Consider the following 25,887-nt stretch of genomic DNA (forward strand, 5'->3'; position numbering starts at 1 on the left):
CATGTGAGTTTATGCTGAGTTTTCTGGGAATGTGCTGCTAGACTTGACACTAAACATATCCCACCGGGTAGCCAGGGCATGTCAGGCTGTGGGCTTCTCAGACCTCATAAAGTAAACAAGGTTAAGGCTGGTCAGTACATGTCTGGGGCATCTCCAAGGAAAATCCAGGGTGCTATCAAAAGCAGTGTAGCTAAATCAGTTGCTGGCACTCTTCCCTCTGAGTCAGTTCTGAAGTGATATCCCGATATGCTTTGGGGACACTATTTTTGGTAGAGGTGCTGGCTTGTAGACAGGATATAAAACTGAGGTCTTGACCTCCCAGGATTATTAAAGAGCCCATGAAAAACAGTGCAAACTCCCGTGTCTGGAACAGATAAAAGCTGGATCTATGTATTTTTCCCACCATCACCTTCTTTCTTATTTCTAATAAAGTCCATGCTCTTCCTGCGTGCAGGTGCCCCATCCTTGAAGGTGGTGCACGTCAACTGCAAGCAGAGGGAACATCTCAGACACAGCTCATAATCTGCAAAACATGCTGAGTGCTAGGATTTCTGATACCCAGTGTTTCAGTTTAGTTACAATAAAATATCAGGGAAAATTAATAAGCTTGAAACACGATGCTCAGGAGGTCAGTGCCAAGCTCTGGGGGAGGCTGGGAAGGCTCCAGCCAGGAGTGGGGCACTTTCCTAGGAAAAGTGCACACATGGAGCAAGGCTGACAGAGTCCAGAGGCAGCTCTGCTGTGCAGGGCTCCTCCAGCCCAGATAAGGCTGTGGGGAAATGGGATGCCTTGCAGAGGGGGAGGGTGAACCCTTCGGGCTTCAAAAGCCTCACGCTGTCACACTGAAGTGAGGTGACACAGCACGGTGACACTCAAATCCTGGTGACAACCTGGGCTTGTCCACCCTGGCTGCAGGTACCAGCCAGTCTCTGCTCCCTGCACAGCCAGCCAGATCCCAGAGTGTCTGCTTAAGCACTTCAGCAAGTGAACTGATTCGCAAATGTGCTGAGCTCTCAGCAGCTCCTCTTGACTTCTGAGTCCTCTTAACTTTGCCCTTCTCTCAAAATTCCCACCAGTTGTCAGGGAAGAAATGTTTTCTTCAACGTTTTTCTCTCGGCCTCTCTCCAGGGCAGAAAGCTCTCATGTACCCCCACTTGCCATGTTTTCCTTGTACCATCCCTTTTCTGAATGTAAAGCAAATTTCCTAGCTAGTGTCTTTCCAAAAGAGGAAATAAACCAGGTGTTTACTCAGCCAACATCTAACCCTATCTAATTGTTTCAATGCCATTGCTGAAGCCAGTTGAGTAAAAACAAACCTGCTGAAACCTTTTTCACAGCTTTCCTAGACATGCTACTCTTCAAAATAGAGTAGTAACCAGGAAAATCCTCTGAGAAACTCTGTGCTCTCCCTCAAAACCACGGATTTTCTACTTGGTTTGTGCCAGTTAGATTCTAGACCCAGAATGACTTAAATTACATTCCCAGAGCCAGCACACAAATAAATATTTCTGCTATCTAGGAGGAGAACCATTTTTATCATTTAAAGAGACTGGTTGCACCCCAAGGTTGTAAAAGGGCACAGAGCTGAGGGTTTCGCCTGGAGCAGTCGTGATGGGTGATAATGTGATATTATCTCCACACCAGCTGGAGAAAACATCACAGAATGGTTTGGGTTGGAAAGGACCTTAAAGATCATCCAGTTGCACCCTGCCATGGGCAGGGACACCTTCCACAACACTTCCAGGTTGCTCCAACCTGGCCTTGGACACTTCCAGGGAAGAGGCAGCCACAGCTTCTCTGTGCCAGGCCCTCCTCACCCTCACAGGGAAGAATATTTTAGATCCCTAAAAAAGTCCCTACAGGCCTGGCTTTGCAGCAGTGTCTCTGCAAGACCCTGCCCACACTCTTTCCTTGGACTATCTGGATTATGTCATAGCAAAACACAATCAATGCCCCTTTGATCAATGGAGCAGGGTGGTGACAGGTGCTCTTAATTTGGTGTAGTTAGTGAGTATTGACAAGGCTGCAATGATCATGCTGCAGCGTGTCACTCATGCTGGGGGCATTAGCATTCTTTAAAGGTCACATCCCAAATCCTTCCAGAAGCCAGAATTCCATACAGCTAATGGAAAACGTGGGCCTGGGGAAGCCGGGATGTGTGAGATTTGCAGGGCTGAAGTTGGCACAGTTGTTGGCATTATTAATGACTTCAGCAACTTGCAGGTGTACAAACCCCAAGTTCAGAGAATACCCTCAGATGGAAGGAACCCACACAGATCATCAAAGTCCAGCTCCTGGCCCTGCACTGGGACAGCCCCAACAATCACACACATGGATGTACAATGGCATGGATGAACACAATGGGAAAAAACAGCATCAGAAAATTTCCAGGTTTATGTGCACAGATCAGGTCATTTCCAGAGGTCTGGTTACAATACAACCCTTGGATCCACCAAGGGATCCATGGGAGGCTGACTTCTCATGCATTTGTCTGCACCCTGCCCATTTTCAGCTGGGTACCAGACCAGCTTATCAACTTGCACATGTAAGTTTGCAGAATCAAATTATTTATCAGCTCACTCTAAAAGAAATAAAAGTGGCACATAAATGCTGTCCACTGGCAAAAAACAGGGAGAAGAAAGTCCTAATTTTCAAGATGCGCTTTCTGAATTGAGGAAGGGAACAATAAGAACCAAAGAAAAAAATTAACTTGGATTGCAGAAACCACAAAAATCAGACACACCACCATACTTACTTTGTGAGACTCTTACTAGCTCAGTCACACTGAAAACACCTGATGTGACAAAACTGTCCTGGAAGCCCAAATGTCCTACAAAACAAACAGAGAGAGAGAACTGCGATTAGCTTCAAGCATTTAATGACAGTATTCTCAAATACTTTACTTTCATTTAGACTTAAAATGTGACATCTAATTTCCCACTTAGCAGTAATTATTGTTTATGTAGGTGGGTAACCAGTCATACAGCTATGTAGGCTGCTTTGTGGTTTCTATCTAGAGGTTAGGAAAGCTAACATGACACATCAGCAGGGAGATTTTTACATGTTAAAGCATCTCAACAGGAAATCTGAAACAAAAGAGGACTATTTTAATAAACGGTTACCTTGGATGACCCCTAATGACTTCACAACTGAAATGAAAATACTGTACCTAGGAAACAGACAGGACAGCTAAGTTCCATAATCGTTTTAAACATTATTCTCTGAAGAAACATCTGATCAGGATTATCTACCCATTCATTCAAACCAAACAAGATTTAAAGATATATTCTTCATTTTTCTAAGGTTACACTAGGGGGATCTTGGAAGAGCAGATGGTTAAAAAAAAATTAAATTAAGGCCTTTTCAACTGAAAAAAAAAAATTCCAACATTTCAAACTAGGTTTTGAAAGGAAAAATAAATCTCAAGCTAAAAGGTATTAACTTGGTGGGCTGTCTGTAGGAACCAGGGCAGAAGCATCCACGCTCACCTCCCCTGTGCAAGGAATGCCTCTACACTCAGTATCAAAATGTGATGGCACTTTACATAACAGCATTTTCCTTCTTCTCTGCAAACATGCCTACCACCAAATGTTCATTTAATTTTCACGGGTATGCTCAGTGACAAAGGAGCAGCCCGGGCTGCAGCCCAGGCCGGGATCCGGCGGGACAGAGCCGGACTTCAATGAGAGGGAGGGCTGCACTCCAGGCTGACCTCCTGCTTGGGAAATCAGGGTCACAGCAGAAATCGCAGGATAAAGGGATTATTAAAAGAACTGTAAAGTCCTGCTTGCCCACAGGATAAGTGGCATACCTTTTTAGGCTGTCCTACTTAGAGTCACCAATTCCGGCGCACGCACACATTTATTATTGAATGTTTTGCAGGGCCACCATCTGCTCCATTGTTAATTGTTTGTCAGGCTCAGTATGATTTCCCTGCATTCCATGTATTCTCCTGCACCCCACGCTCCTGCTGGGAATACCTGGGCACCTTTCTCTACTGGTCAGAGCAACAGGACTAACGCCAGCTGCACGTTTGGTACTCCTGGCTTTTCTTTTTGGGGTTGTTTACACAAACCCAGAATATCCCACTGCCATTTTTACCTGTGGAATGGGATGCAAAAAAGAATGCAGGTCTGCAGAGGGTGGAATGTCAGGCCGTGTGTCAGGGAAAGGTTTAGGCAGAGATCTGGAGGGAGGTGAGCCTTCCACCTCCAGCCAAGATCTGATGGAATTCTGCTCCTACACAGAAGAAGTTCCCTGTTTCTGTGAGGAGCCCACGGTGCCAGATGAACGCAGTCTCTAAGCTAACAGACTCGAGACAAGTTTCTGCATCAGGCATGTTTTTATACTCCAGCAATAATGATGAGTTTTCAAACTGTGTATATGTATATCTTTGGGCATCCTTGTGTATGTGTGTATACATATGTATTATGTACACAAACATATAAATATACACAAATCTGTCATGCTCCAGCTGTAGATAAATGTACTATAAAATATTGAAATTGATGCTGAAATTCAACACAAACAAATTCCTCAATCTGCAAACAAGGTTTTTATTTACATCAAGAGAATAAATTTTTCCCTACTTCAAATGAAAAAAAATGTTCTTACAAGCTTTTATTTTTCCTTATTTTCAATTTAGAAATAGCTCCCAGATAGCTGTAAGTGCTTTTGCCTGATCTACTTTGTATTTTCCCACAATAAAGGTGATGACTACCTCATTCTGCTTTTTAGAAACGCTCGCTGCCCATACACAACGTTTGTTCATCGCCGATTTCCCAAGTATTTTTAATATGAAGATCTACTTTTCATATGCTGCAGCAGACCTGCCTATTGAATTAAATGATCTGTGAATTAAAAATAATTCTCTTAGGTCTTCACTGAAACCACTCATGTGCCTAAAATTAAGCATATGCTTAAGTGCCTTGCTGGATCGGGGCCAGGACGCTTACTACTCCGCAGAGCCCTTCGGAGGGAAGCCAGTCCATGCTATGTAACTTCTCACACTGTGCTCATCATGGCAGCATCTGAGCAACTTCCAGAAGTGCATCCAGCAATGCCACGAACATCTGCCACGTGTTGTTTTTTTCTGCAGCACACCACCCTGGCTCTGCTCTGGTGTCCACTCCCACCTGCATCTCCCGGGCAGGTTCGCACCACACGGAGAGTGAAGGTGAAATTTAAATATGGAAGGGAAAAAAAAAAAAGCCCTGAATCACAGTCACTGTAGGATATTTGGCTGATTTTTTAAAGGGGAAGCGCAAAGCCCTTTGTAATTATCCAGTAAAAATGTGATTGTGGCAAGGCAAACCACGCTATTTAACCTGTCACACACAGGTGAAACCAGAAATGAAAGTGCCATTTTAAATACATTCTAACTCTCAGGGCATGAGAGAAGATGAACAAGTTATCTTGGGCATGCTGACTTCAGTATTCCTATCTTGGGTACACTTCAAATGCCCACTCACTCCTGCAGGAACATTCCTTATTGGGAGTACATGTAATAGTAATCATTAAACAACAGCATGCAACGAGCATGGTAAGATTATCACCCTTCAATACCAAAAATAAACATTTCACAAATGAGAGGTGAATTTCACAACTCTCCAATTTGATATTTACTTAGAAGCATTAGGAAATCAGGGACTTGCCTTGCCAATCATTAAGAATACCCTGATACCCTCAAAAGCCTTGCCCTTGGCTTAGAGCTGGGTCATGAATGTATTCTAGGGTATGGCTGGTCTGTGAATTTGCAGTTCAGTAGAACCCCATGGAATTTTTAAAGGTTTGCCTGGATGGCTCAGACTGCAAAATCCAGGCCTAAGACTCTTGCTTTTGCTGAGCTTGGATAACAGTGAGAGAAGAAAATGAGGGAAATAGTACTAAGAACTTAAATGTGTAAAAGAAGAATTACCGGGAAACAGCAGCACTGACAAAAGATGTGAAGCTAACGTTATTAACAGGGGTCAAAATGCAAAAATGCATCAGTTTGGCTGATCCACCTAATTCTGAATGAGGAGAAAAATAGGTAAAGTCAAGCAATTACATATGCAGATGTTAGCATTAAGAAGCTCCTGCACTGAAAAGATGATTAAACATCCTGAAAGCTCCCAAGATTTATTTTTCATTGGGCACTTTACTGAAACACTTGCACTGTGATAATTTTGCTCAGTATCCAAGAGATGGGACATTGAAACTGCTGTGTATGGCAGGTTATGTCTGCAGTTTTGGGCAGCAGTCACAGTCTGGTAGTAAAGGAGGTGCTCAAAATGAACCTCCCAGAGTTGACTCGCTGCAGTTTTGGGTACAAATTCAGACACGTGGCTGGCCAGGGCAGGCCCTGACTCAGCAAAGCTGCTGGAGCACGTGCTCCACTTCCATCACACGCCTGGCTAATGCACGTGCTCACTGCCCTGCCAAACAAAGATGGGCTGACAACCTCCAGGAGGAATTAAAATAAATGGTTCAATCATTCCTTCAGGCAAGTCTAGGGGACAGGTAGGGCTTAGCTCATTGCTTAAGATCTCACTTCAGCCCACAAGGATGATCATCTTTCCCTGAAGGGGGGAAAACACCCAGGATAATAAGAGCAAACTGACTAAAAAAGATCAGGGTAGTAACTATTAAATCATTGTGCACAACAGCACGACGTTGTTGTACCAGGTACCACATGGAAAACATTTTTCCATAACTTGATGGCTGCTTTAACTGGGGAGAAAATTCCCAATGCCATTTACATATTCTTCTTTTGGATCCCAGCAAAGAAGCCAGAAGAAAAGGCTTCAATTGCTGGAGCCTAATTCTGATCTCTCTCAAAGAAGTTTTAAACAAATCTTTCTATACCTATCAAGTAGAGTTTCACCTCATTTTCTCCTAATTTACACTGGCAGAGGAGAAATCAGGATTAGGACTTGTTGTCTAGTGCTATTTGTTTTGAATTATTAAGCAAACATTCCTATTTCAATGAGTAAACGTGTACAAAAGCAACTAACCTTCGTCCTAAAATGGAGTTTACAGGGAGAGTATTGTCTGCTTTCCCAATTAATGCAGTAAAAAGGAGTCTCAGACGTTGAGCTACCAATCAAGAACTTGTGTTGTAGCTTGAGAAAATCATGACTGATGCAATTACTTTTATGCAGAAAGTCTGAATATAGTCTATAGGTTAAAGTTCACCGGGTTATTGTTCCTTAATTGAATATCTGAAGATGTTTTCAAGGTGCTCAAGGTATTATTGTTATTTAATTAGCAGGCTTTCTTGCGTATTCCAACAGTATTATTTTTGCTATAAAATAGTTAGATTGCACCATAAATATACAAGGTATTTTCTAAACAGAGATGCAGCTGGTTTCCTGAAAGCCAAGCTTAAATAAAACCGGGAGAGAGTTACTCCTTTGAAGATGAAGAAGCCCAAATCCAGTTATTTTTCTTCCACTACAGTCTGAGTGATGGTGTATTAAGCTTCAGAGAACAGATTTTTGGGAGACTTTGATTTCTTTTCAGTGTTTTGAAATTACACAAGTCCCCCAAACTAACACTGAACCCATTTATAAGGCTTTTTTCATGTTCAGCATCTCACTATACATAGCCATCTTAAAACCTTAAAATAGTAATAATCAATTAGGGTCTCAAGCCTATTATCTTCACCAAATGCCTGATTAAAAGAAAAGCCCTCTCTGCTCGAAGTGCAACTTGATTCCTTTTGGTTTTATCCTCTATCTAGATAATCCCATGTTTCACAAACAATGCGGAGCAATAATGTGGATGAGAAAATTAATGTCTGTATCACACAGCACACGCAGGCCTGGAGAGAGGGGATGTTATCAGAGGGAACCCAGCTCACCCCCAGGACTCCCAAAAGATTAGCTGTTCCATGGCTGAGGAGGATGGGGGTGAGGGAGTAACTCCTAATCTGCATTCTCCAGCAAAAAAGGGAAGGACTGAACATGCGTGCTCCAGTCAAGACCTTCATAGCATTTACACCCTGCTTAATTGGAAGGTGAGTTTATCAAGGCTGGGCTGACCCAGCTGAGGCAGCCCAGCCACTGCTGAGAAATAGCTCAGCTCTATCTCACTCTGGAAATACAAAGCAAGATCCACAGGGCTAACTTGTATATCGAAAAAAACTTAACTCTGAATCTAAAAAAATGAAGATGGAAGAGACCATCTATGCCAGCCACAATATTCTGTCCAAGGGAATGTCTGTGCCATTCTGATGGCAGACAACACCAGGCTGGGATACAGCATGTAGGAACAATGAAATCTGCATTTACCAGCAGCCCTCAAATACTGATCACCAGAGCTGCCACGGTGGCCTTGTTTTAATTGCTTTGCACAAAATGCATTCCTCAAATTTGTAACTGATAAACCCTTAATGGTAAATCAGACCACGTTTTTAATTCGTGGGCATTTTATAGAAGAGTTCAGCAAGTCATTGTACATTAAAGGTGATGCAGGAACCTCTCTCTCCTTCCCTGACAAATGCTCCCACTCCGATTTTGGCTTGTTATTTCCAATATAATTTTAATGCCACAGCAACAGCTCTCACCTTGGACAAACTGCACATTTTCTTATGAAAATAACTGTGGGGCCATATGTCAGAGATGCTGTTATTTCCCCTGACTCACTACCTGCCTTTGGTTTTAAGAAGCACCAGAACTTTCTTTGTGGCCCATAGCAGGATGGATTAGACCGTCCAGGGCATGTCGTGTTAGTACAATAGAGGAACACTTTTAAGACTTTAAAGTCATGTAATACAATTCTAGGCTGGATCTTTCTTGTTAAAAAAAGTAGAATGGGAGTGATTGAAATAGAAAAGGGCCAATATTTGACAACAGAAATCAGCATAACCTCCTAACAGCGGCAGTCATGGATGACTGCCCTTTGACCCGGGGAGATTATGTGGGATTTCAATGACAACAGCTGGAAGTGAGCATGTGAGAATAGAGAACACAGATCTGAGGCCTCCTACAAAAGACTGCACAATCCCTGCCCAGATCTGAGTGTTGATTAGAAATTGTTTCCTGGTCCTGGCTTAATAGACTGTGATAATGAAAGTTTTGTTAACCCTTCACAATATGCAAAACCACTGGTAAATGATTTGCCTTTTTGGGTTTTAGCTAAAAAGTCTGTATCCAGCAGACAGTGAAATTGTCTGCTCATTTTTGTGGGTGCCCAGAGCTGAAGTTCAGCTCCTTTTCCATATGGTTTGTGGCCATTGGGAATCAATGTCTGCTGGGGGTGGTTTGGAGGAAGGACTCTGACCCTTCCCTAAGGAACCCATCTGAGAAGAGATGCTCCAGAGGTGAATCACAACACAAATACACGTGCAACCTCTCCCTGCGTGCTACCTTTCCTACCTGTGGCACTTTAGAATCTCTAATGAGAAAAATGCCTAATTATGCTTTTGATATTTGTCATATTGGGCTTCAGAGTCTGGGCTGCAAATTAATAAACGTGGGATCATAGCAAACCTGGCATCAGGTGTGTCACCAACAGCCTGATCCTGCACGGATCCACTGCAGCCTCAGCTCTTAGGAGATTCCAACTCATTTTAGATTTAAGTGCAGAGATAGTGGAATTAATGGAAACTTATTACCGTTAATGAAGCGATTACAGATTGCAATCAAATCATGTCAGGTTTTGTCCAAGTGGTGGCACACGGAGAGCTCCTTTCTCATGAAGACAAAGGTCTTCTTGAAACATTGAAAGCATTTCAATTCACATTAAAGACCTTGTGTAATGGAAACCATTCCAAGATCTAAGAAGTCTGCTGTGGGTTTTCATTTCTGATGACTCCTAACATCACTGGGTGCTTTTCAGCACTTGTGTGTGTGAGAAATCAGTTAAATACCGTTTTTTGATATAATGATAAAAATTTAGAATCTCCCTGTCTACCATAAACCCAATTTGATAAAAAAACCTGCATTAATACCGATAGGGGCCTATAGCTTGAAAAACAACAGATGTCTTAAATTAGCATATTTCTGTTTCAGGTCCTCCATCCAAAAATGAAATATTAAAGAAAAGAAGAAAAAAATCATTATAAATGGTCATACTCATTTGGCAGCTTATAAAATAATATGCCTCCTCAAAAGCGTTTCAAAGTAAATGAGATGAAATCTACCTTGGGATAATAATTCTGGAATATTTATAGCATCCAACAATAAAAAGAGTAATAAAAAGAAAAGCCTGCCTCCCTGAAAATAATAATATGAAGGAGTTATTTATCTTCATATTTTCACATCAGCCCTGGTTACAAGAGCAATGACAGCTGATATCTCCAAGGTTTGTGGTGATATTGCCAGTGACTCAGTGTCCAAATGGAGCTTCCAGGGAAAGCTGGCAGCATGTGGTGCTGCAGGGTGCTCCCTGGGCACCCACCAACAGGCACCCACCCACCCCATGGGAAATTTGGGCACTGGAGGGGAAGACCCAGAAGGGAATATTGCCATCCCTGCCCATCTCCATCTCCAAGGCCTCCGTAAATTAACATCCCAATGATGAACTCGGCACTGCACCAACCTCAGGACCCCCCGGACAGCTGGCAAACCTCACAAAGAGAATAATGTAAGGATCATAGTTCTATCCACTGGTCGTTTTTTGATGGTTTTGTTTTGTTTTTTGACCTTATTTCTGGTGGAGCCTGAAAGTGTGGGTTTGTACAACTCGCTTGTCCGCGGCTGATTGCGCGCGCTCCATCGGCTGCCCTCGCTCCTCTCTCCATCCCCTGCCCTTGCTCCTCTCACTCCTCACCAAGCATCAGCTGGTATTTTGCCTCCTGACTCTGCCCACAGGTTTCTGGGATGCTGCTGGCAGGAGGAAGGAGCCGATGGCAGGGCTGTGTGCGGTGGCCGTGTTCCGGTCCGCACGCCGCCGGAGCGTGCCTTGGAACACGCCGAGTCTACTTGGGTTTACACTGCTCCAAATTAGAATTTAGCTGCAGTATTAATGCCATAAATATTATTGTTCATGCTGTGTGAAGAACATCAGTGTGAAAATAAACGTAAGGATATTTAAAAACTGGTGTGGAATACTTAGGTATTCAGACTAATCACGGGCTGAAATAAGCACATTTGTTTCAAATCCTGTTTATAGCACTGCAGCCCCTCCCTCCTTTAAATCTTCCTCTTAACCATAGTGATGTTTATTGAATACCTGTCATTTCTCCAGCAGCATGTGCCAACAGCGGCTCACCAGTGCCAGGCTGCATGAAAACCCTTCTGTCTCCTATTCTCCAAGGGGCTCCCTTAGATCAACCACTACCATACCCAATACACTGAAACCCATAAATTTGCAGATACTGTAGTCAAAATTCTTAACAGGAAAGTGCACCCATTTTGCCCAGTGTAGCATACTGAAATATCACATGGTGAGAAGCATTTCTCACCATGTGTAAACTGTCAATTTGATTTGAAATTAAAATTTTTGATTAACATGAGCATTTCTGAGCCTCCCGCTGGCAGCAGCCCTATTGCTGAAAAGTGACATGATTTGTGACACACATGCTGTACAGAAGCCCCATGCCAGCAATTGTTAAAACCATTTTCATTCTGCTTTAATACGGTATGACACTCAGGAAAATAATTTTAATATTTAGGAGAAAGAGGGTAAAGGCTTAAGGACCGAAGTCCTTTATGGGTGTAAAGCGGGATTAGAGCAGCACGGAAAATCGGCACGGAGGTCTCCCCATCTCACAAGTCATGTCTCTTTTCAGCAACAGGAACCATCTGCAGGAGGCTAAGAAAGGTCCATGCCGAAGCACAAAGCCTTCTTTTAAATCCAGTTGATATTTCAAACACAGCATGATGTACTTTCCACCTATGAATGCCGAGATGCTTGTGCACGGCAAAATGCTTGCGGCTCCAATAATTAAACCCTCTCGGATGGGAGGTAGGATTTGCTGGTTTCCACAGCAGTCTGTTATTTTTCCATGTTTATCATTTCCCCGGAGATAGCAGTGGTCACCGGAGATAGTAACATTTATATGGTGAATTACTTACGAAAGGGGAAAGTTTTGTGACTATTGAGACTTTTAAGGCCGGGAATCTACCTCCTCATCAGGGTGGTGGAAAGATTTTTGCTAGATTGAACTGCTACCAAGTGACACCAAGAAGCAGGACAGATTTCAAGGCTCTGATGTACACACAGCAGGAGACAAAAGTTCAGAGGGGATTTTTATAAACGTAAGCCTGTGTCACTGCTGCAAGCTGCTGACTCAACTGTGTCACCTGCGTGTTTCTCAGAGTGGATCATTTTTTTTCCAGTAACATCATGTTCTGAGGAAGTTTATCATGAAACAAGTATCACGAACAGTCATTCTGAGCAGCAGAACAGCTTTGATATGTGTCGACACGCATCTGACTTTTCTTTGAGCTCCTAACACTGTTCATCACATTAAACACTCTGCTCTGCTGGACTCCCTGTTCCTAGTAAACACAGCGATTTCTAATTGCCATAACACAGCAAGTTAAAAAAACCCGTAGTATTTCAAAAGTAATTTTAGACGGTGAAATGAAATACCAGGATGATTCAGATGCCCTGGAAGTATGCAGGCCTGAACATAAAGCCATGGGCTCATTTACGCTGATAACAGAGTATGGGAACACAATCTGCATGAAAAACATGATCCTCAATAAAGCTGTGATACACAGTTACTAGAAGTATGCAGGTTCTTTCAAATAAGTCTTAAGTTTAAATAAGCATTGTGTGTAAACACCTCGCTTTAATTAGCATTTTGCCAAGAAACTACACAACTGCACTCAAGGATGCTGTAATCATTTCAGGATCTATAAAAGCCTCCCTCAGCTGGTGGGACATAAGTGGAGCATCCAAGGTTACCCTTCAGACACCCAGAGCTGGACCAAGGGAGTCTGAAGTCCTGTGGACACAGAATTAGGGGGCTGTAAAAAGAGGTGTTGGGGGGGGTTTAATGTGCACTTTAGTTTATAGTTACAGGAATAATCCATGTACCCAGATAATATGGCAGGATTCTCTAGGAAAACCCAGAGTCCAGGAGGAGCTGCTGGGGACATGGTCAGGTGAGGGCAGCTCCCCTGCCTCACTTTGCAGGGTGATATGGACACAAACCCTGGTGATTCATCCACTGGTTCTCCTCTCATCCTCCCTTCCTGGCACTCCCTTCTCTTCACACCACAGCCCTTCTAAAAGGCTGGGGCAGCACACCACGATAATGGAAGTATCTGCTCAAGATTAGATTGTACAAATGTGATGGGAAAGTAAGGGAGCTGGGCATGGAAGCCAAGTCCTGCTCTGGTGGTGATGGTGTCAGTTCTCAGCTGACACCAGTGGAGAGCCAAACTGTAATTCACGGTAAACTCCATAGATATTGTGTATTTACCTATCCTTTCAATTGAATTTTTGGAGTTTTCTCTCCACGAGTCTCTTACTCCTCTATTCTTTGCACACAACTAAGTCTGATAGATTTTAGTCCCAACTAGGCTGATGTCTACTGGTTACATAGTAGTTATTTTAACTAACTTTACACCTTAGTTATTCTTGTGGCTGGGGAGGGAAGAGATTTGTCACCAGTCATGTCATGTCACACAATCATTGGCCCCTGACTGGCTCCACTGGAAGCAGCACAACCCCGCCCTGGGGTGACCCAGGCTCTCCAGGCTCATATCCCAGGCTCTGCCAGGTCTCTGTCCCCCCAGGAAGTGAGGAGGAAGCCCCAGAGACTGAGTGACTGACTTCCCAAGCTCTGCTGCACTCAGGGTTACCCACAGACAGCAGAGGAGAACACCCAGTGTACAAGTGGGCAATTCTCCAGCCAAGTCCCAAACCAGGGATATAAATCCAGTGGGAAGAGACTGCTGGGTGTGGAAAGCAGCAGCAGAGCTCTGCACCATGAGACTCTCTTTCCCTTTCATTCTAAGTTTGTGTTTTGTAGGGCAGCATGCCCTGTCTACATTCCTTTATGGACTAAGAATGGACATTTATTAACAAGCACTTGGGCGGACAGCCCAAAACTCCAGACTCCTGGCCTGGGATTGCAGGACAGAGAGGGCCAGTGACCCCCATTTGTGTTTACTGTACTTCTACAGACACATGTTGGTGTGAGGGGGGCATTCACTTTCTCAGGTTCAGGCCAAGGTCAGGCCAGAACACGGAACAAGTTTATTTTTCTCGTGTAATCTGCTCAAGCTGTAGCCCAAAGGGGGTCTCAGAGTTCACTCATTGTGAGGGATTCAACATGAACAGAGTAAACAAAAGAGACAGAGAGGGACCTTGCTCATCCCTCCCTGATTTCAAGTGCTTATCCCACGTGTGGCAGATTGGGTGGTTCCAGGGGAGGTGCTCAGGGAATTGGGATGACATTGGTGGGATGTGCCATCCCAGGAGGGAGCCTGCAGCAACTCAGACATGCTCTTGGGGTACCAGTGAGAACCTGGGATGAATCTGTTGCTGGAAGCTGGGCTGCACAGCTAAGCCTTTGCACTCCCTTCCTGTGGTAGAAGATTTCCCTTTCTAGACCATCTAACCCATCCCAGCAGTCAGTGTGTGTGGCACACTGCAATACCCAGCGATGCAGAAACATGGCACTGGGGTGGACTGCTCTATCCTCGTGTGTTTAAGACAATCTGAAGATACCATAGAGGCCAGAACTTTGTATTTTTGGGCCACACTTAGCAGTCTGGCCTGTGACAGTTTGTACTCTGCCTGACTTTCAAGTTGGCAGGAAAGAATGAAAAAGGAAAAGGAATTCCACTGGCAGAGAGCTTTACATTAAACTAAAGCAACTCAGGTAAAAGAAAACCCATCCATTATGGTTTATGATGCATAAACATTCATTTCTTCTCTGATCCTCCTTTGCTTGCATTACTGAAATGCAGAAATAAAGGGAAAAATAATGATGGATGGATTTTGGAAAAGTTAGAGTTCAACTCAGGATGGATGCGATCCCAAACATTTCAGATTCTTATCTCATCGTAATTGGAATAGCTGAACCTCACTTGTCTGCAAAATTAGGCAAGGCATCCTGTGAGAATGGGCTCTTTTACACAGAAGTTTAGTCCCCAGACACATGAAAGAATGAAAACAAGAACTGGAACAGAACATTTTTACTTTTGAATAATGGCTTCATTTGGGCAGTTGAGAACAAGACTTCACTGGAAGAGCTGAGGAGGAAATTCTCTCTTCCAGTGTGCCCATCCCTAGACACATTCTTCTACAGAGCACATGAATACTTGTCAAAAATGATAATTTATCTAAGAAACTCCCATTCTGTAGAATTCAAAAGAAAAACAGAAAGGGAAAAAGTACACGTGGACAATAGACTGTCCACTCTTCTACTCCCTACATCTAATGATGAAGAAATCACTCAGCCAAGTCCACATGCCCTGCTAGAGACACCTTTGCTCTTGAGCAACTCTGTCTCAACTCTGTCTGCTCTGGCTTGTCAGGATGAGCGGGAGAGGGGTGGGTGACTTCCTCCAGAAGCTGAATCTCAGGTCCAGAGCAATTTGCAGTGTTTGAAACGTCTCGGTTTTAAAACTCCTTGAGGTTCAACAGAGAGAGATTAACTCTCAAAAGACCTGGTATCTCCAGTGATTACAGAGGGACAGGAGGGATTTTAGGCTCACCACTGGTGTCTCATTTTAATGCCTACTGTTAAATCCATGTCTTAGTCCACGTATCATGTCAGCATAGATATGGAAGAAAATTTGCCTTCTTCCCCATGTCTTACCCCAAGCAACCTCTGCTGACATTCTCCATCCTCACAGCTTTATCTGGCTACTTTTTGTTTGTTTGTTTTTTCAATTCAGAGGCCTGTAAAATACAAGGGCTGCTGAGTTATCCTTGTGTTGCTGCCCTTCATCCGGTTCGTTTGCAGGAGGGAATAATGATCTGTCACCAAGGTAAATTCACTGCCTGGCAGATAATGCCACAGTGTTTCTGCTGCCCATTTCACAGTAAGACATTCTTTTTCAATGATGCTGCATCTCTGTTCTCGTGGGAACAGTTTACGGCTGACATAGCAATAGTAGTAATAACAACTTACATTTATATTGTACATGGGATGATCTTTACTTCCCTCTCCTTCTAACAGTGGACAGCCCCCAGTCCTACTGCAAATCCATCCTTCATGGCCATGGCAGACAGAAATCTGGATTCACTAGCACTGAGCTGCCTCATTCCTCAGCTGCTTGCTCGGGTTGTCACATCCTTTCCAGCCCGCTTTGTTATTCATTTAAATGGAGCCGTGGGCCACTTCCCAACCACTGCTCTCAGCCTTCCCTCACAAAAATCTGTGGGGATCCCCTCCTGCCTCAAAACCACGGCCTCCTCAGTCTGTCAAGCTGCTGTCCAGCCTCTCCTGCCCCTCACCTCCTCCCTTCCCCCTGCAGCTCCAGCTCTGGCATGCTCGGCTGTGCGGTGAAATTGGCTCCCCTCTGCACGGCGTGGGGGACAGGGCCAGCTCTCTGCATTCTGCTGCTGGAAACTTCCTGAATGCGAATTCCCTGATTCTGAAAATCAGGACTCTGAGGTCTAACATGTGGGAAAATTGCAGGAGGTCTGCAGTGCAAAGCTGGTCAGGTGGGGACACCCCCCCAAACACCAGCGGGCTTTCAGATGGAGATGCAGCTGTCAAAGAGCCTTCTGTTACAGATACAATCTTAAGAGTAAGGAATTAAAGTAGAAAAATAACTGGGACTGGGTTCTGGGTTCTCTGGGTGAGTGAGAGTGGTACAGCCACATAAGCAGCAACCCTCCCTTGTGATCCTGGGAGAAGAAATACCAGCAAGAGGTTTGGCCCAGCACTGTCTGAGAGCTGCTGTTGACATCCCTGTGCTTGGCTAGGGTAGGGCCCCATGGGAGGGCACACCACAGCCCAGGTTGGGGTGCTGGCCATGTGTCCTGAAAAGGCCAGACAGAGAGAAGATAAATATTTGGATCCCCTGGAGCAGCCCTATCATTTCCTTGTGCCTCCCCTCGCCAGGGATGGGAGCGAGGGGCTGGCTCCTCACACCAGAGTGTGGCTTGCAGCAGATCCCCTTGCTTCAAGTGCAAGTGAGGGAGGGCAGGAGGTAATGATTAGAGACACTCTAAAATGATTGCATTAATTGAGTCTCATGAAAATGGAAAACAATGGCAGTGGGTAATAATAAAACCCCACTGTAACCACGCACATCTCTTGTTTACTAGAAGGTGCTTCACTGACTACAGATTTACTCTGGGGCACAGCAGGAAACTTTTCTCCTTTAAATTTAATCAGCCCTTTTTTTTTTTTTTTTTCCCTTTCATATAAATACCAGCTATCAGATCTGTGTTTCCCATCCACTCCTAAGACTCCTCAGTGCAGTGCCTGGAGGTGATAGTGTGAACTCACTCAAGAATGTGAAGGCATTTTATAAATCATTTGGTTCCAGCAGGAGGGGGAGAAAGGGAGAAGGCAGAGGGATGATATAGTTTACAGCACATACTCAGCAGTAACTCCCAACTGTCAAACTTCAGCATTTTCTTCAGTTGCAACAGTGCTTAACAAAAAAATGTTAAGACAGCAGACACGAAATGCACATAGCAAGCAGCACATTTAATCAACTTGCACCTTCCTACCACCCCACTGCCCAAACCTACCCAGACACTATCACAACCCAGAAAAAAAAGTTGCCCAAGTGAAGATAGGGCACTGAGAAAGAGCAGGAAGGAACAACACGAACCGCTGTAAACAACTCGTGGCGCCCTTTTTTTTGGGCCAGATAACAACAGCAGAGGGAAAGGAGTGTGTTTACAAGTGTGGCTCACTCTTCTCACCTTCCTCCTGCCCCTTTTGCCATGCTCACTACCTCCTGGGAAAATATTTGCGGACCATTGCAAATAAAAGTCTCCTTCTCACTTTCCAAGAAATGGATCTGGTACTTTTCCATTTCAGTCACACCAGAGCCAGGCTTCAGAGGGGATTTTATTCTCACAACTCCAAGAGAGCCGCCGTAAACTTTCGTTCCAGTTCCTAGCTAGCAACTTCTGCAATTAAAAAATAGTATCTAATTATCTAGAGAAGTGATGAGGCTTTTTCTGGGAGCCTGGTCTCACTAAAGTGCCCCCCCTGACAACAGCAGCAATCTCCTATGCTGTTTTCAGGAGCTGTGCATTGCCCTTCACACACACCTCCCTGCTGGGGTACACCACTCCAGGCTTACAAAATTAAGGTCACTTGGAAAGCACCTGATAAACCCAAGAATCTGCAACATGTGCAGTCATACAAGTTTTTTCTGAGTGTGCAAACCAAGTATGAGTGTGAAGGTCTGGATCCATTTGAAAGCAATTCACCTTGTACCTGTAAAACCACAAGATTCATAAAGGCACTATGCCACAGGCAGAAACCAGAATAGGTGTGAAAAAATGACACACATTTCCATAGTGTGTAGATATATTTGGAAAGGTCTGGAGGCAACAGAACACCTTCTGTGCTGGTCAGGAAGTCAGGGCAAAAGAATACCTGAGTATGAGTGGGAAAGTGCAATCCCTTATCTACACTTGGACATTCCCATCTGGATGAACCAAGCTCTGGCTGAAGCCACCCACAGAAGTTTAGGTGCTGGTAGTTCAGGGACAGGGAAGGGTAAGTGGGAGGAAAAGTACCTTTTGCTAAAAAGTGTCAGACTGGCTGGGACTGGAGTCACAGAGAATCTCTGATGCCTTTGGGTGGACTTGTTAGAAAATAGAAAGGCACCCACCCAACCACTGCTGCCACAGCCTCTGCCTCAAGCCTTCATCCCCTTCTGACTTCTGCAGGAAGGGAGCCAGCACCTCCCCAGGACACAGCACGGCTCCCAGCACACATTCCTAACTTCCAGTGGTTTGACCACAGAGGGCAAAATTTTGGCCAGGGAGCACTTCTGATGGCAGGAGAGCAGCGGTGAGCCAGCCTGGGTTTCACTGCTGTGACCTCTGAGTGAAGGTTTCCCACTCACTGCCACAAAGAGACACCACCTAAGTAGATGTGGAGTAATGAATACTTGGGTGAAGCGACTGATTTCAGAGGGGGCTTTTATCCACAGGCCCTGTATTTATAGTTCAAGCCTTTTCAATTAATACGCACACCCTAAAAGAATTAAACTACTAATTATCACATTTTACTGTGGTTCACAGAACTTTCATCAGATCTAGTAAATGAAATCACGAGTTCAGCAGAAGAAGCTTTACTGCGCCAAATTATGTCAAGGGTATATCATGTTGATAATAAAAGATCACTTGGTTGGAAGCCTAACCTAGAGGGTTGGGGAGGCGTAAGAAGTTCACATTTTGGATCATGCTGCTCTGGTGTGGGCGTTTTGTGTTTTTTCTCTTGGTTATTGTGGAAGGCAATTCTCCCGCAAGTAAAATTTTCCCCTTGTCTTACATTACCGAGCATTAGGGAATTTTTACATAGGAAGGCAAATAGAAAGGTTTGGGGTTTTGTTTTGCAAGCCAGACCTTGGCATCACATCCTCCCTCCTCTAATAAACTCCCCTCTCCACTCAACAGAAATTAAACGATGCCCACACCACAAATAAACTCCTTTCCCTAAGTGCCCAGCTTCCTGGTGGGCAGGGTGGTGTTCCAAGCCTCCTTCAGCCTGTGGTCCGCTCCGGCGGCCGCAATTACCCTGACGCAACCCAGCTCTCAGCTGCTAATTAAACAGCAACTCTCCCAAGAAGAGAGACATTAAAAACAGTTGTAGTGAAAGCTGGTGGTTGCTCACAGCTCCAGCTGCTGTGTCCTGGGACATGGGCAGGATGGCTGCCTGCCCATCCCAGTGCTGCCACGGAGCAGGGGGCAGTGACCTGACACTGAGGTGCCCTCGGGGCAAAGAAAATCCTTGACCCTGCAAAGGGAAGCTCAAGAGTTCCCTAAGAGGCTGCTCCTGGCCATCCCATTTCCAAGCTGCCCTCTAGGTGGCCCTGGCTGTTACCTTGTGAAAAAAGATTCATGGGACAGAGAATGGGATGGAGCAACAGAATAAAAATGCATTTTTGAAAAGACTTATAATAATCACAGCTGTATTATCCGTTGGAAGGCTTCATTGCCTTTTTTCTGTACACACACAATGGGAAATAAAAATATATACTGGAGCCACACTTATTTCTCCTCTCCTTTGCAGTGCTCAGCCACTCCAAGCGCAATGAACGCTTCATGTCTTTCAAGCACTGCTTTGTCATGCTATAAGCATTCATTTCATGCTTTGAATATTTCCTGTCATCCTCGCCTTGGATGAATTTTTTGTGGGAATGCTGTGCTTGTGAAGGTTAATGGTTAGCAGCAGTGGAAGCTGAAGCCCTCTGTCAATCCCCAACCCTCGGGCACTGCAGGTCACTGATGAGAAGGGTCTCCAGCCATGCCCAGCAGAGGCTGCACAGCTGACCCCACTGACGTCCCCGTTTCTGGCCTGACTGACAGTCAGAGCCATTTGCCATCACTGGATTCCCCCAGGAGAGGGCCAGCCACTGATAAGCAGGCTAAATCCTGAGCCTACCACAGGACCCACTAAATCCTGGAAATGGTGTAACTCTGCCTCAGTCTGGACTCAAAAAAGAATATGGTATTATAGGGGAAAATGATGTTTTCTTTCCTAATAATTCAGATGATTCTTCATGACAGTCATGAATCTGGATGGGAAATACACCTGGACGCTGCAAAGCTTCAATTCTAGATTATTATGATTGAAATGCTGTATTTCTAGTTCTTTTGGGGAATGTAATGCAATGAAACAAGACGAAGGAAATGCAAGACTACATCACACATAAGCTAAATTTATAACCAGACATATCTGCTTTTGTTTCCTGGGGAAACGCTGGCTCTCAGAGCTGCCTACAGGCACTCTCAGGGGGTGATGAAACACAGGTTGGACCTCGTCAGACCTTTCTTGGCTGATGGGTCCTGTTAGACTCAACAGCCTGTCCTGCCCAGTCCCAGGGAAGCCAGAAGAGACCAAACCCCACCAGTACTCCCTGACTCGGCCACAGCTTCCAAGCCTGGACAAATTTCCCCACTGCTGTTCCCAGTCAGCACACAACGTGATCCGTAAGGGTGCAAATCTGTTCAGAATTTGGTCCTGGCAAGTTACAAAGGTGCAAACAAGCTGACATCACCAGGAGCTCTGACTTCAGCGCCAGCGATGAGATTCCTTATTGGAAATGCTAAGGGCTTTTTTTTTTTTAAAGCTTTTTCTGAAGAAAGTTAATTTTAGATTAGTCCCTCAGGCTGTGATAACTCCTCAGCGTGGCTCTGTAAACAAGAGAGGAGAGTCTTCTTGCATTTATAAGATTCTGATGCAAATAATCCCATGAACAAGAACATTAATAAAAGCTGCCATTACTGTATTACTGCCTTTGCAGCTGTAACTGATAGAAAACTTTCTCTGCAAGGCTCAGTTATCTCCTGAAAATGAGGTGTTTCAGGAATGTTAGTCATCTGAGACCGTGTGTTTTCTAACAGCACCACTTTCAGCACTGTGGGTTCAGAGCACTGCTCGTGTCCTTGCACTCCTCAGGTGGGAGCTGAGGGGCTTATCCAAGGACAGGGGAGCCTCCAGACAACCCCAGCACCTCCTTGGAGAGCTGGCATCGAGCTCTGTTTTAGCTCTGAAAGCCTGTGAGGCAGCTGGACACCACCTGAAGCAGTGGAGAGGAGAGGTCAGGCACGGCCTGAGCAGAAGGGACGGCCTTGGAAGGCAGAACACTTCCCCTTGTTAAAAATTTGGCTGTGGAATGAAGGGGATGTCACTCAGCTGCCATTTCACCTGGAATGAGTGATGGGGACAGCCACCAAGAGCAGTCACCAGTTCTCTGCTTGGATGAGGGTTTGAAGGGTGAGCTCTGAGTCCAAGAAGAGTGCCCAAGCCTTGGGCTGGGCAGGCACTGCTTGCACTGGCCCAAGCTATCCCACTGCTTGGAATGCCACATCTGGGACCAGAAGGAAAGCATTCCCAGAGGGACTGGGCTCTGCAGCCTGTTAGTTTAGGCAGAGGGGTCTTCCCACACATAATCTCCTCCTTCCTTTCAGCCAAAGCTAAATCATGCCTTCCGTGACCAGCTTTGCCTGGAGAAGAAGAAACTTCTCTTTGCATTTGTTCCCACTGTGGCCTTCTCTTTCCCCCACAGCTCAAGGACCAGAAATTCCTCCTTTCTGTTTTTAGGCATGGAAAAGTAAGCATATACTTAAACATTTTTCTAAGGTTTAGTACTCAAGTCCAACCCTACTTAAGCAAAGAATTCACAGCTGATATTTACAAGTCCAGTGTAATTACTGCAGGGCTGAAAAACGAGTTCTGCCAGCTACGGTGCATCATTGTTTTTCTTTTTTCTTTCTTTTTTTTTTTTTTTTAATGTTTCAATGAACAATGTGCCTTTCATTTCCTGCAGTGCTGTTCAGGTACTTGCAGCTCAAAGCAGTGAGACCGCATTAACGCCAAGAAGCATTTGGTCAGGGCATTACACATTTTTATTTTTTAGAGAAATGCCTCTCCCTCTTCAGAAATTGTTTGAGCAATGGATTTGGCACACATTTGCAATCAGCTGTACTAATGAATGCTGCCCTGCTCACTTGAAATGGGAGAATTGACCAACTTCTTTAAAAAGAACTCGCTCATCTACAATCAAAGTGCTGTGCTACCCACTCTGAGCCACCAAACCACAGTCCCCTGCTGGAGAGCAGGCTGTCAGAAATGACACAGCATTCTCCTGCTCTGCACTGCACACCTCGTGTGCACCTTTACGCTGCACTTATTCATTCAGCAGTGCCACCACATCAAACACAAACACTGCCTGACATCCCTTTGCTGACAGCAGCAGCACAGCTCTGTACCACACTTATTAACTGCTCTGCTACCTCTTCCCTGCCTTTCTCCAGAGTTCAACTCCTGATGGAGCAGAGCAGAATCTGACTTTTCATATTCTCTGAAAGCCAGAATGGCAAATATCCCCACTTTGCAGACAAAAAAGAGCAAAAGGTTTCCCTACAAAAGTTTAAAATAATCCTACTTACAAAAAGAAAATCTATCTGATAGTTGTTTCCACGACTGAAAGTGAGAATAAAAGCCTGAGAGAGTGTCCACAGCAGTGCTGAGCTGGGAATTCAGTTGTTCCTGATCCCCAGGCATGCAGTCACTTCACTACATCAGACTACCCATTTTGTCATCCTCACTTCACTGAAAACTAGTTTGTTTATAAAACACATCACCAAACCAGTACATTTAACAAGCTTTTAAAATCAATAACCCCCCCCACCTTTTTTTTTTTTTTTTTTGATTGGGTAAATTGCAAAATCACTTTGTGGTGCCAACTGAAACGAAGCTTTTACATACCATTAGGCAACTACAAAAGTGGGGAATTTTCCACATGGGTGTTCCACCCAGCTGGTCAGAAAAAATCCCTCATTTGAGCAAAATATCAGGGCATCAAAAAATGTTCTTGCTTTTCAGATGAAGTCGCTAGCTTCTTTCATTATTCCTCCTGCAAATTTCCTCACCCATATAACAAATAGAGAAATTCTGGATTTTCTGCCACTTCCCAAAAAGCTGCTTCCCATGGTGAGAGAGCAGCACTGTGCACACCCTGTGTTAGTTTTACCCCCAGCTCCAGCACAAAACAGCTGGACCTTGGACTGTCCACGCACCAACAAGCCCTGTCTCGCCTGCATGTTTCCCTTTCATGGCCATCATGCTGCATCTCTGCCCTTAGAAATAATTAAATGCTTAATATTTCTGTTAAATATTTGCAGTGGTGACTGGATGACTGCCTGGAAACTATTCTGGCTTGATGAAGGCTGAGGGAAAGACCAGAGTTGGTGTTGAAGCCACCACTTAGAGCAGAAGGTGTCACCATCTTCCCTGTCTGTGATGATCCAGCTCCAGAAAATGAACCAGCAAAGCCCACTAGAAAAAAAACAGGAGTGGCTCTAAAAAAGAAAAGCTTTTTTTTTTCCCATGAACTTCACTCCAATGAAGGTTAGACATACAGGCTTTGCAAAACAACACATACAATTTGGGATGATAAATTAAAATCTGTAGTAGGAGGCCTTCTTTTTCAGGGCCGTATAGTTGACCCTTCTGAACCTACATTACTCAAGGTATGCAAAATATATGTGTATAATAAATAGCTCTAGAATTTATGGAGTGGAACAGAAAGGATATTAACAGGCAAGTAGAGAGGCTGTATAACCCTCACAAGGCCTTTAAAGATTTATTTTTTTAAAATGAAGGAATGCATGCAAGGAAAAGGCAGCACTGAATCGATACACTTCTTTGTGCCTTCCAGAAACACATGCAAAAATGCTTCCAAATCTGCCCTCAATCTGGTCACTCCACTGTTGGCATCAGTGGGAATGAGATTATTCACGATTCTATTTTTTCTTCTACTCAAAAAAATAAAAGAAAAAATTAAAAAAAATAAAAAATTTCTCTCTGTGTGGGCTCATTCCCACTCTCAGTAAAATCAATTACGAGCCTCCCATTGACTCCTGAGGGATTTGGAGCAGGCCCTGTGGAAGTGGGTCTACAGCAAGTGTAGAACAACGCAGTTAATATGATTTATTGTGTCCGTTCCTGTGCGTGCAGTTTTTCATTTTCTAAAGGCTGCAGTTTTGCTTTCATCCTCACGTCCAGGAGATAAGAGCTGCAGATTTGTGTTGATCTATGCTGGGTACCCCGGAGCTGGGGGCTGTGTGTGCTGGGAATGAGCTCAGCCTGCCCGGGGGGAAGGAGCCCTTCAGGGCCAACACTCTGGCTTAGAAAATCTCCCACACACGCACTGCAGAAGGTGCAGAGCCAGTGAGCAGGCTGCTGCTGCTGCTGCTGTGGTGGGGAAAAAACTCCCTTTAGTAAAACTGAGAAAAAAAAAAAAAAAAGAAAAATCCTTTTCCTGTTTATTTAAAAAAAAATAAAGAAAAACAAAGTACCTTTTGCAGGTCAGCAGCAAAGTTCCAAGAATTCGCTAAAAGATTGTTTTACAAAGAAGACTCAGGCTCCAAATCAAGATATTTCATTTCACTAGGCTTTTACAGATTCTACATTATTAAACACTGACATTGCTGCTTTTCGGGGCAGTTGTTGAGTAGCAAGCTTTGTTAAAGACTAAGAAACTGCAGGGTAAGATGAGCTGTGCTTTAATAGCTGCGAAAGAATATGATCTAAACACCAAATAATAACATGCTTGGTGCCTAATACATTCTAAATTAAAATATGATTTAATAAACACAGGCAACATATTCCCCATAAAAAAAATAGCAGAATTGGCAGAACAAAAATCACAGTTTAGTCAGTTCTTCTCTTAACCTTGCAATCCTTTGGCTACAAATTAGAATTTCTGTGAACAGGATTGATAAGGGAAATTAGGCGCTGTCTTTCAGAAACAGCAGCAATGTTTTAAGATGGTATGTTTAGAGATGAACAGCACAAAATCTATCAAAATATGAAACCTTTCATATCTAATGGGAGGAAAACACAAGAGCCCAAATAGCCAAAATCTCAGCAGCCCAATGAGCCCTATGTTCCATGTCCTGTGGTTCATGCTGGTAGTTCAAAGGTTTTCATGTACCTAAACCTCTTCCTCCTCCCTTAATATTAAACCCTAACCCCAAAGCAGTCTAGATGAAGCCCCTCAGCCTCACTGTCCCTTGCAGGGGTTTAAGGTAAAGCAGTTAGTTGCTCTGTCAAAGGGAAATCACACCTGTATTACTACAGATACAGGATTTCTACATGGATTTACACATCCCAGCAATGGTGACAGGGCTTCAGAGGCATAAACCTTTCACACAAATTCTTTCTTGCAGAGTAGACCCCAAGCACAGTGGATAACACAATCTACATTTAGGTCTTACGAAAAACCAGTTCTGCGTATAGATAAAAGAAGTCCAGAAAAACTACTACTAATAATCATCCATTTT

The 25,887-nt window shown here is 44.2% G+C and overlaps 1 protein-coding gene across 12 annotated transcripts in view; it reads right to left on the bottom strand.

Annotated features, from left to right (window-relative positions):
- The window catches only part of NFIA (nuclear factor I A), a 249,339-nt gene that overhangs the window by 87,089 nt on the left and 136,363 nt on the right, over positions 1 to 25,887 (bottom strand). For all 12 annotated transcript variants that reach the window (XM_059853665.1, XM_059853667.1, XM_059853664.1 and 9 more), the window contains one exon: positions 2,756 to 2,830. In XM_059853665.1, the coding sequence (XP_059709648.1) occupies positions 2,756 to 2,830 (75 nt within the window). The remainder of the gene's footprint in view (positions 1 to 2,755; positions 2,831 to 25,887) is intronic.

Source organism: Haemorhous mexicanus, chromosome 9 (assembly GCF_027477595.1).
Source record: "Haemorhous mexicanus isolate bHaeMex1 chromosome 9, bHaeMex1.pri, whole genome shotgun sequence".
Classification (NCBI taxonomy): domain Eukaryota; kingdom Metazoa; phylum Chordata; class Aves; order Passeriformes; family Fringillidae; genus Haemorhous; species Haemorhous mexicanus.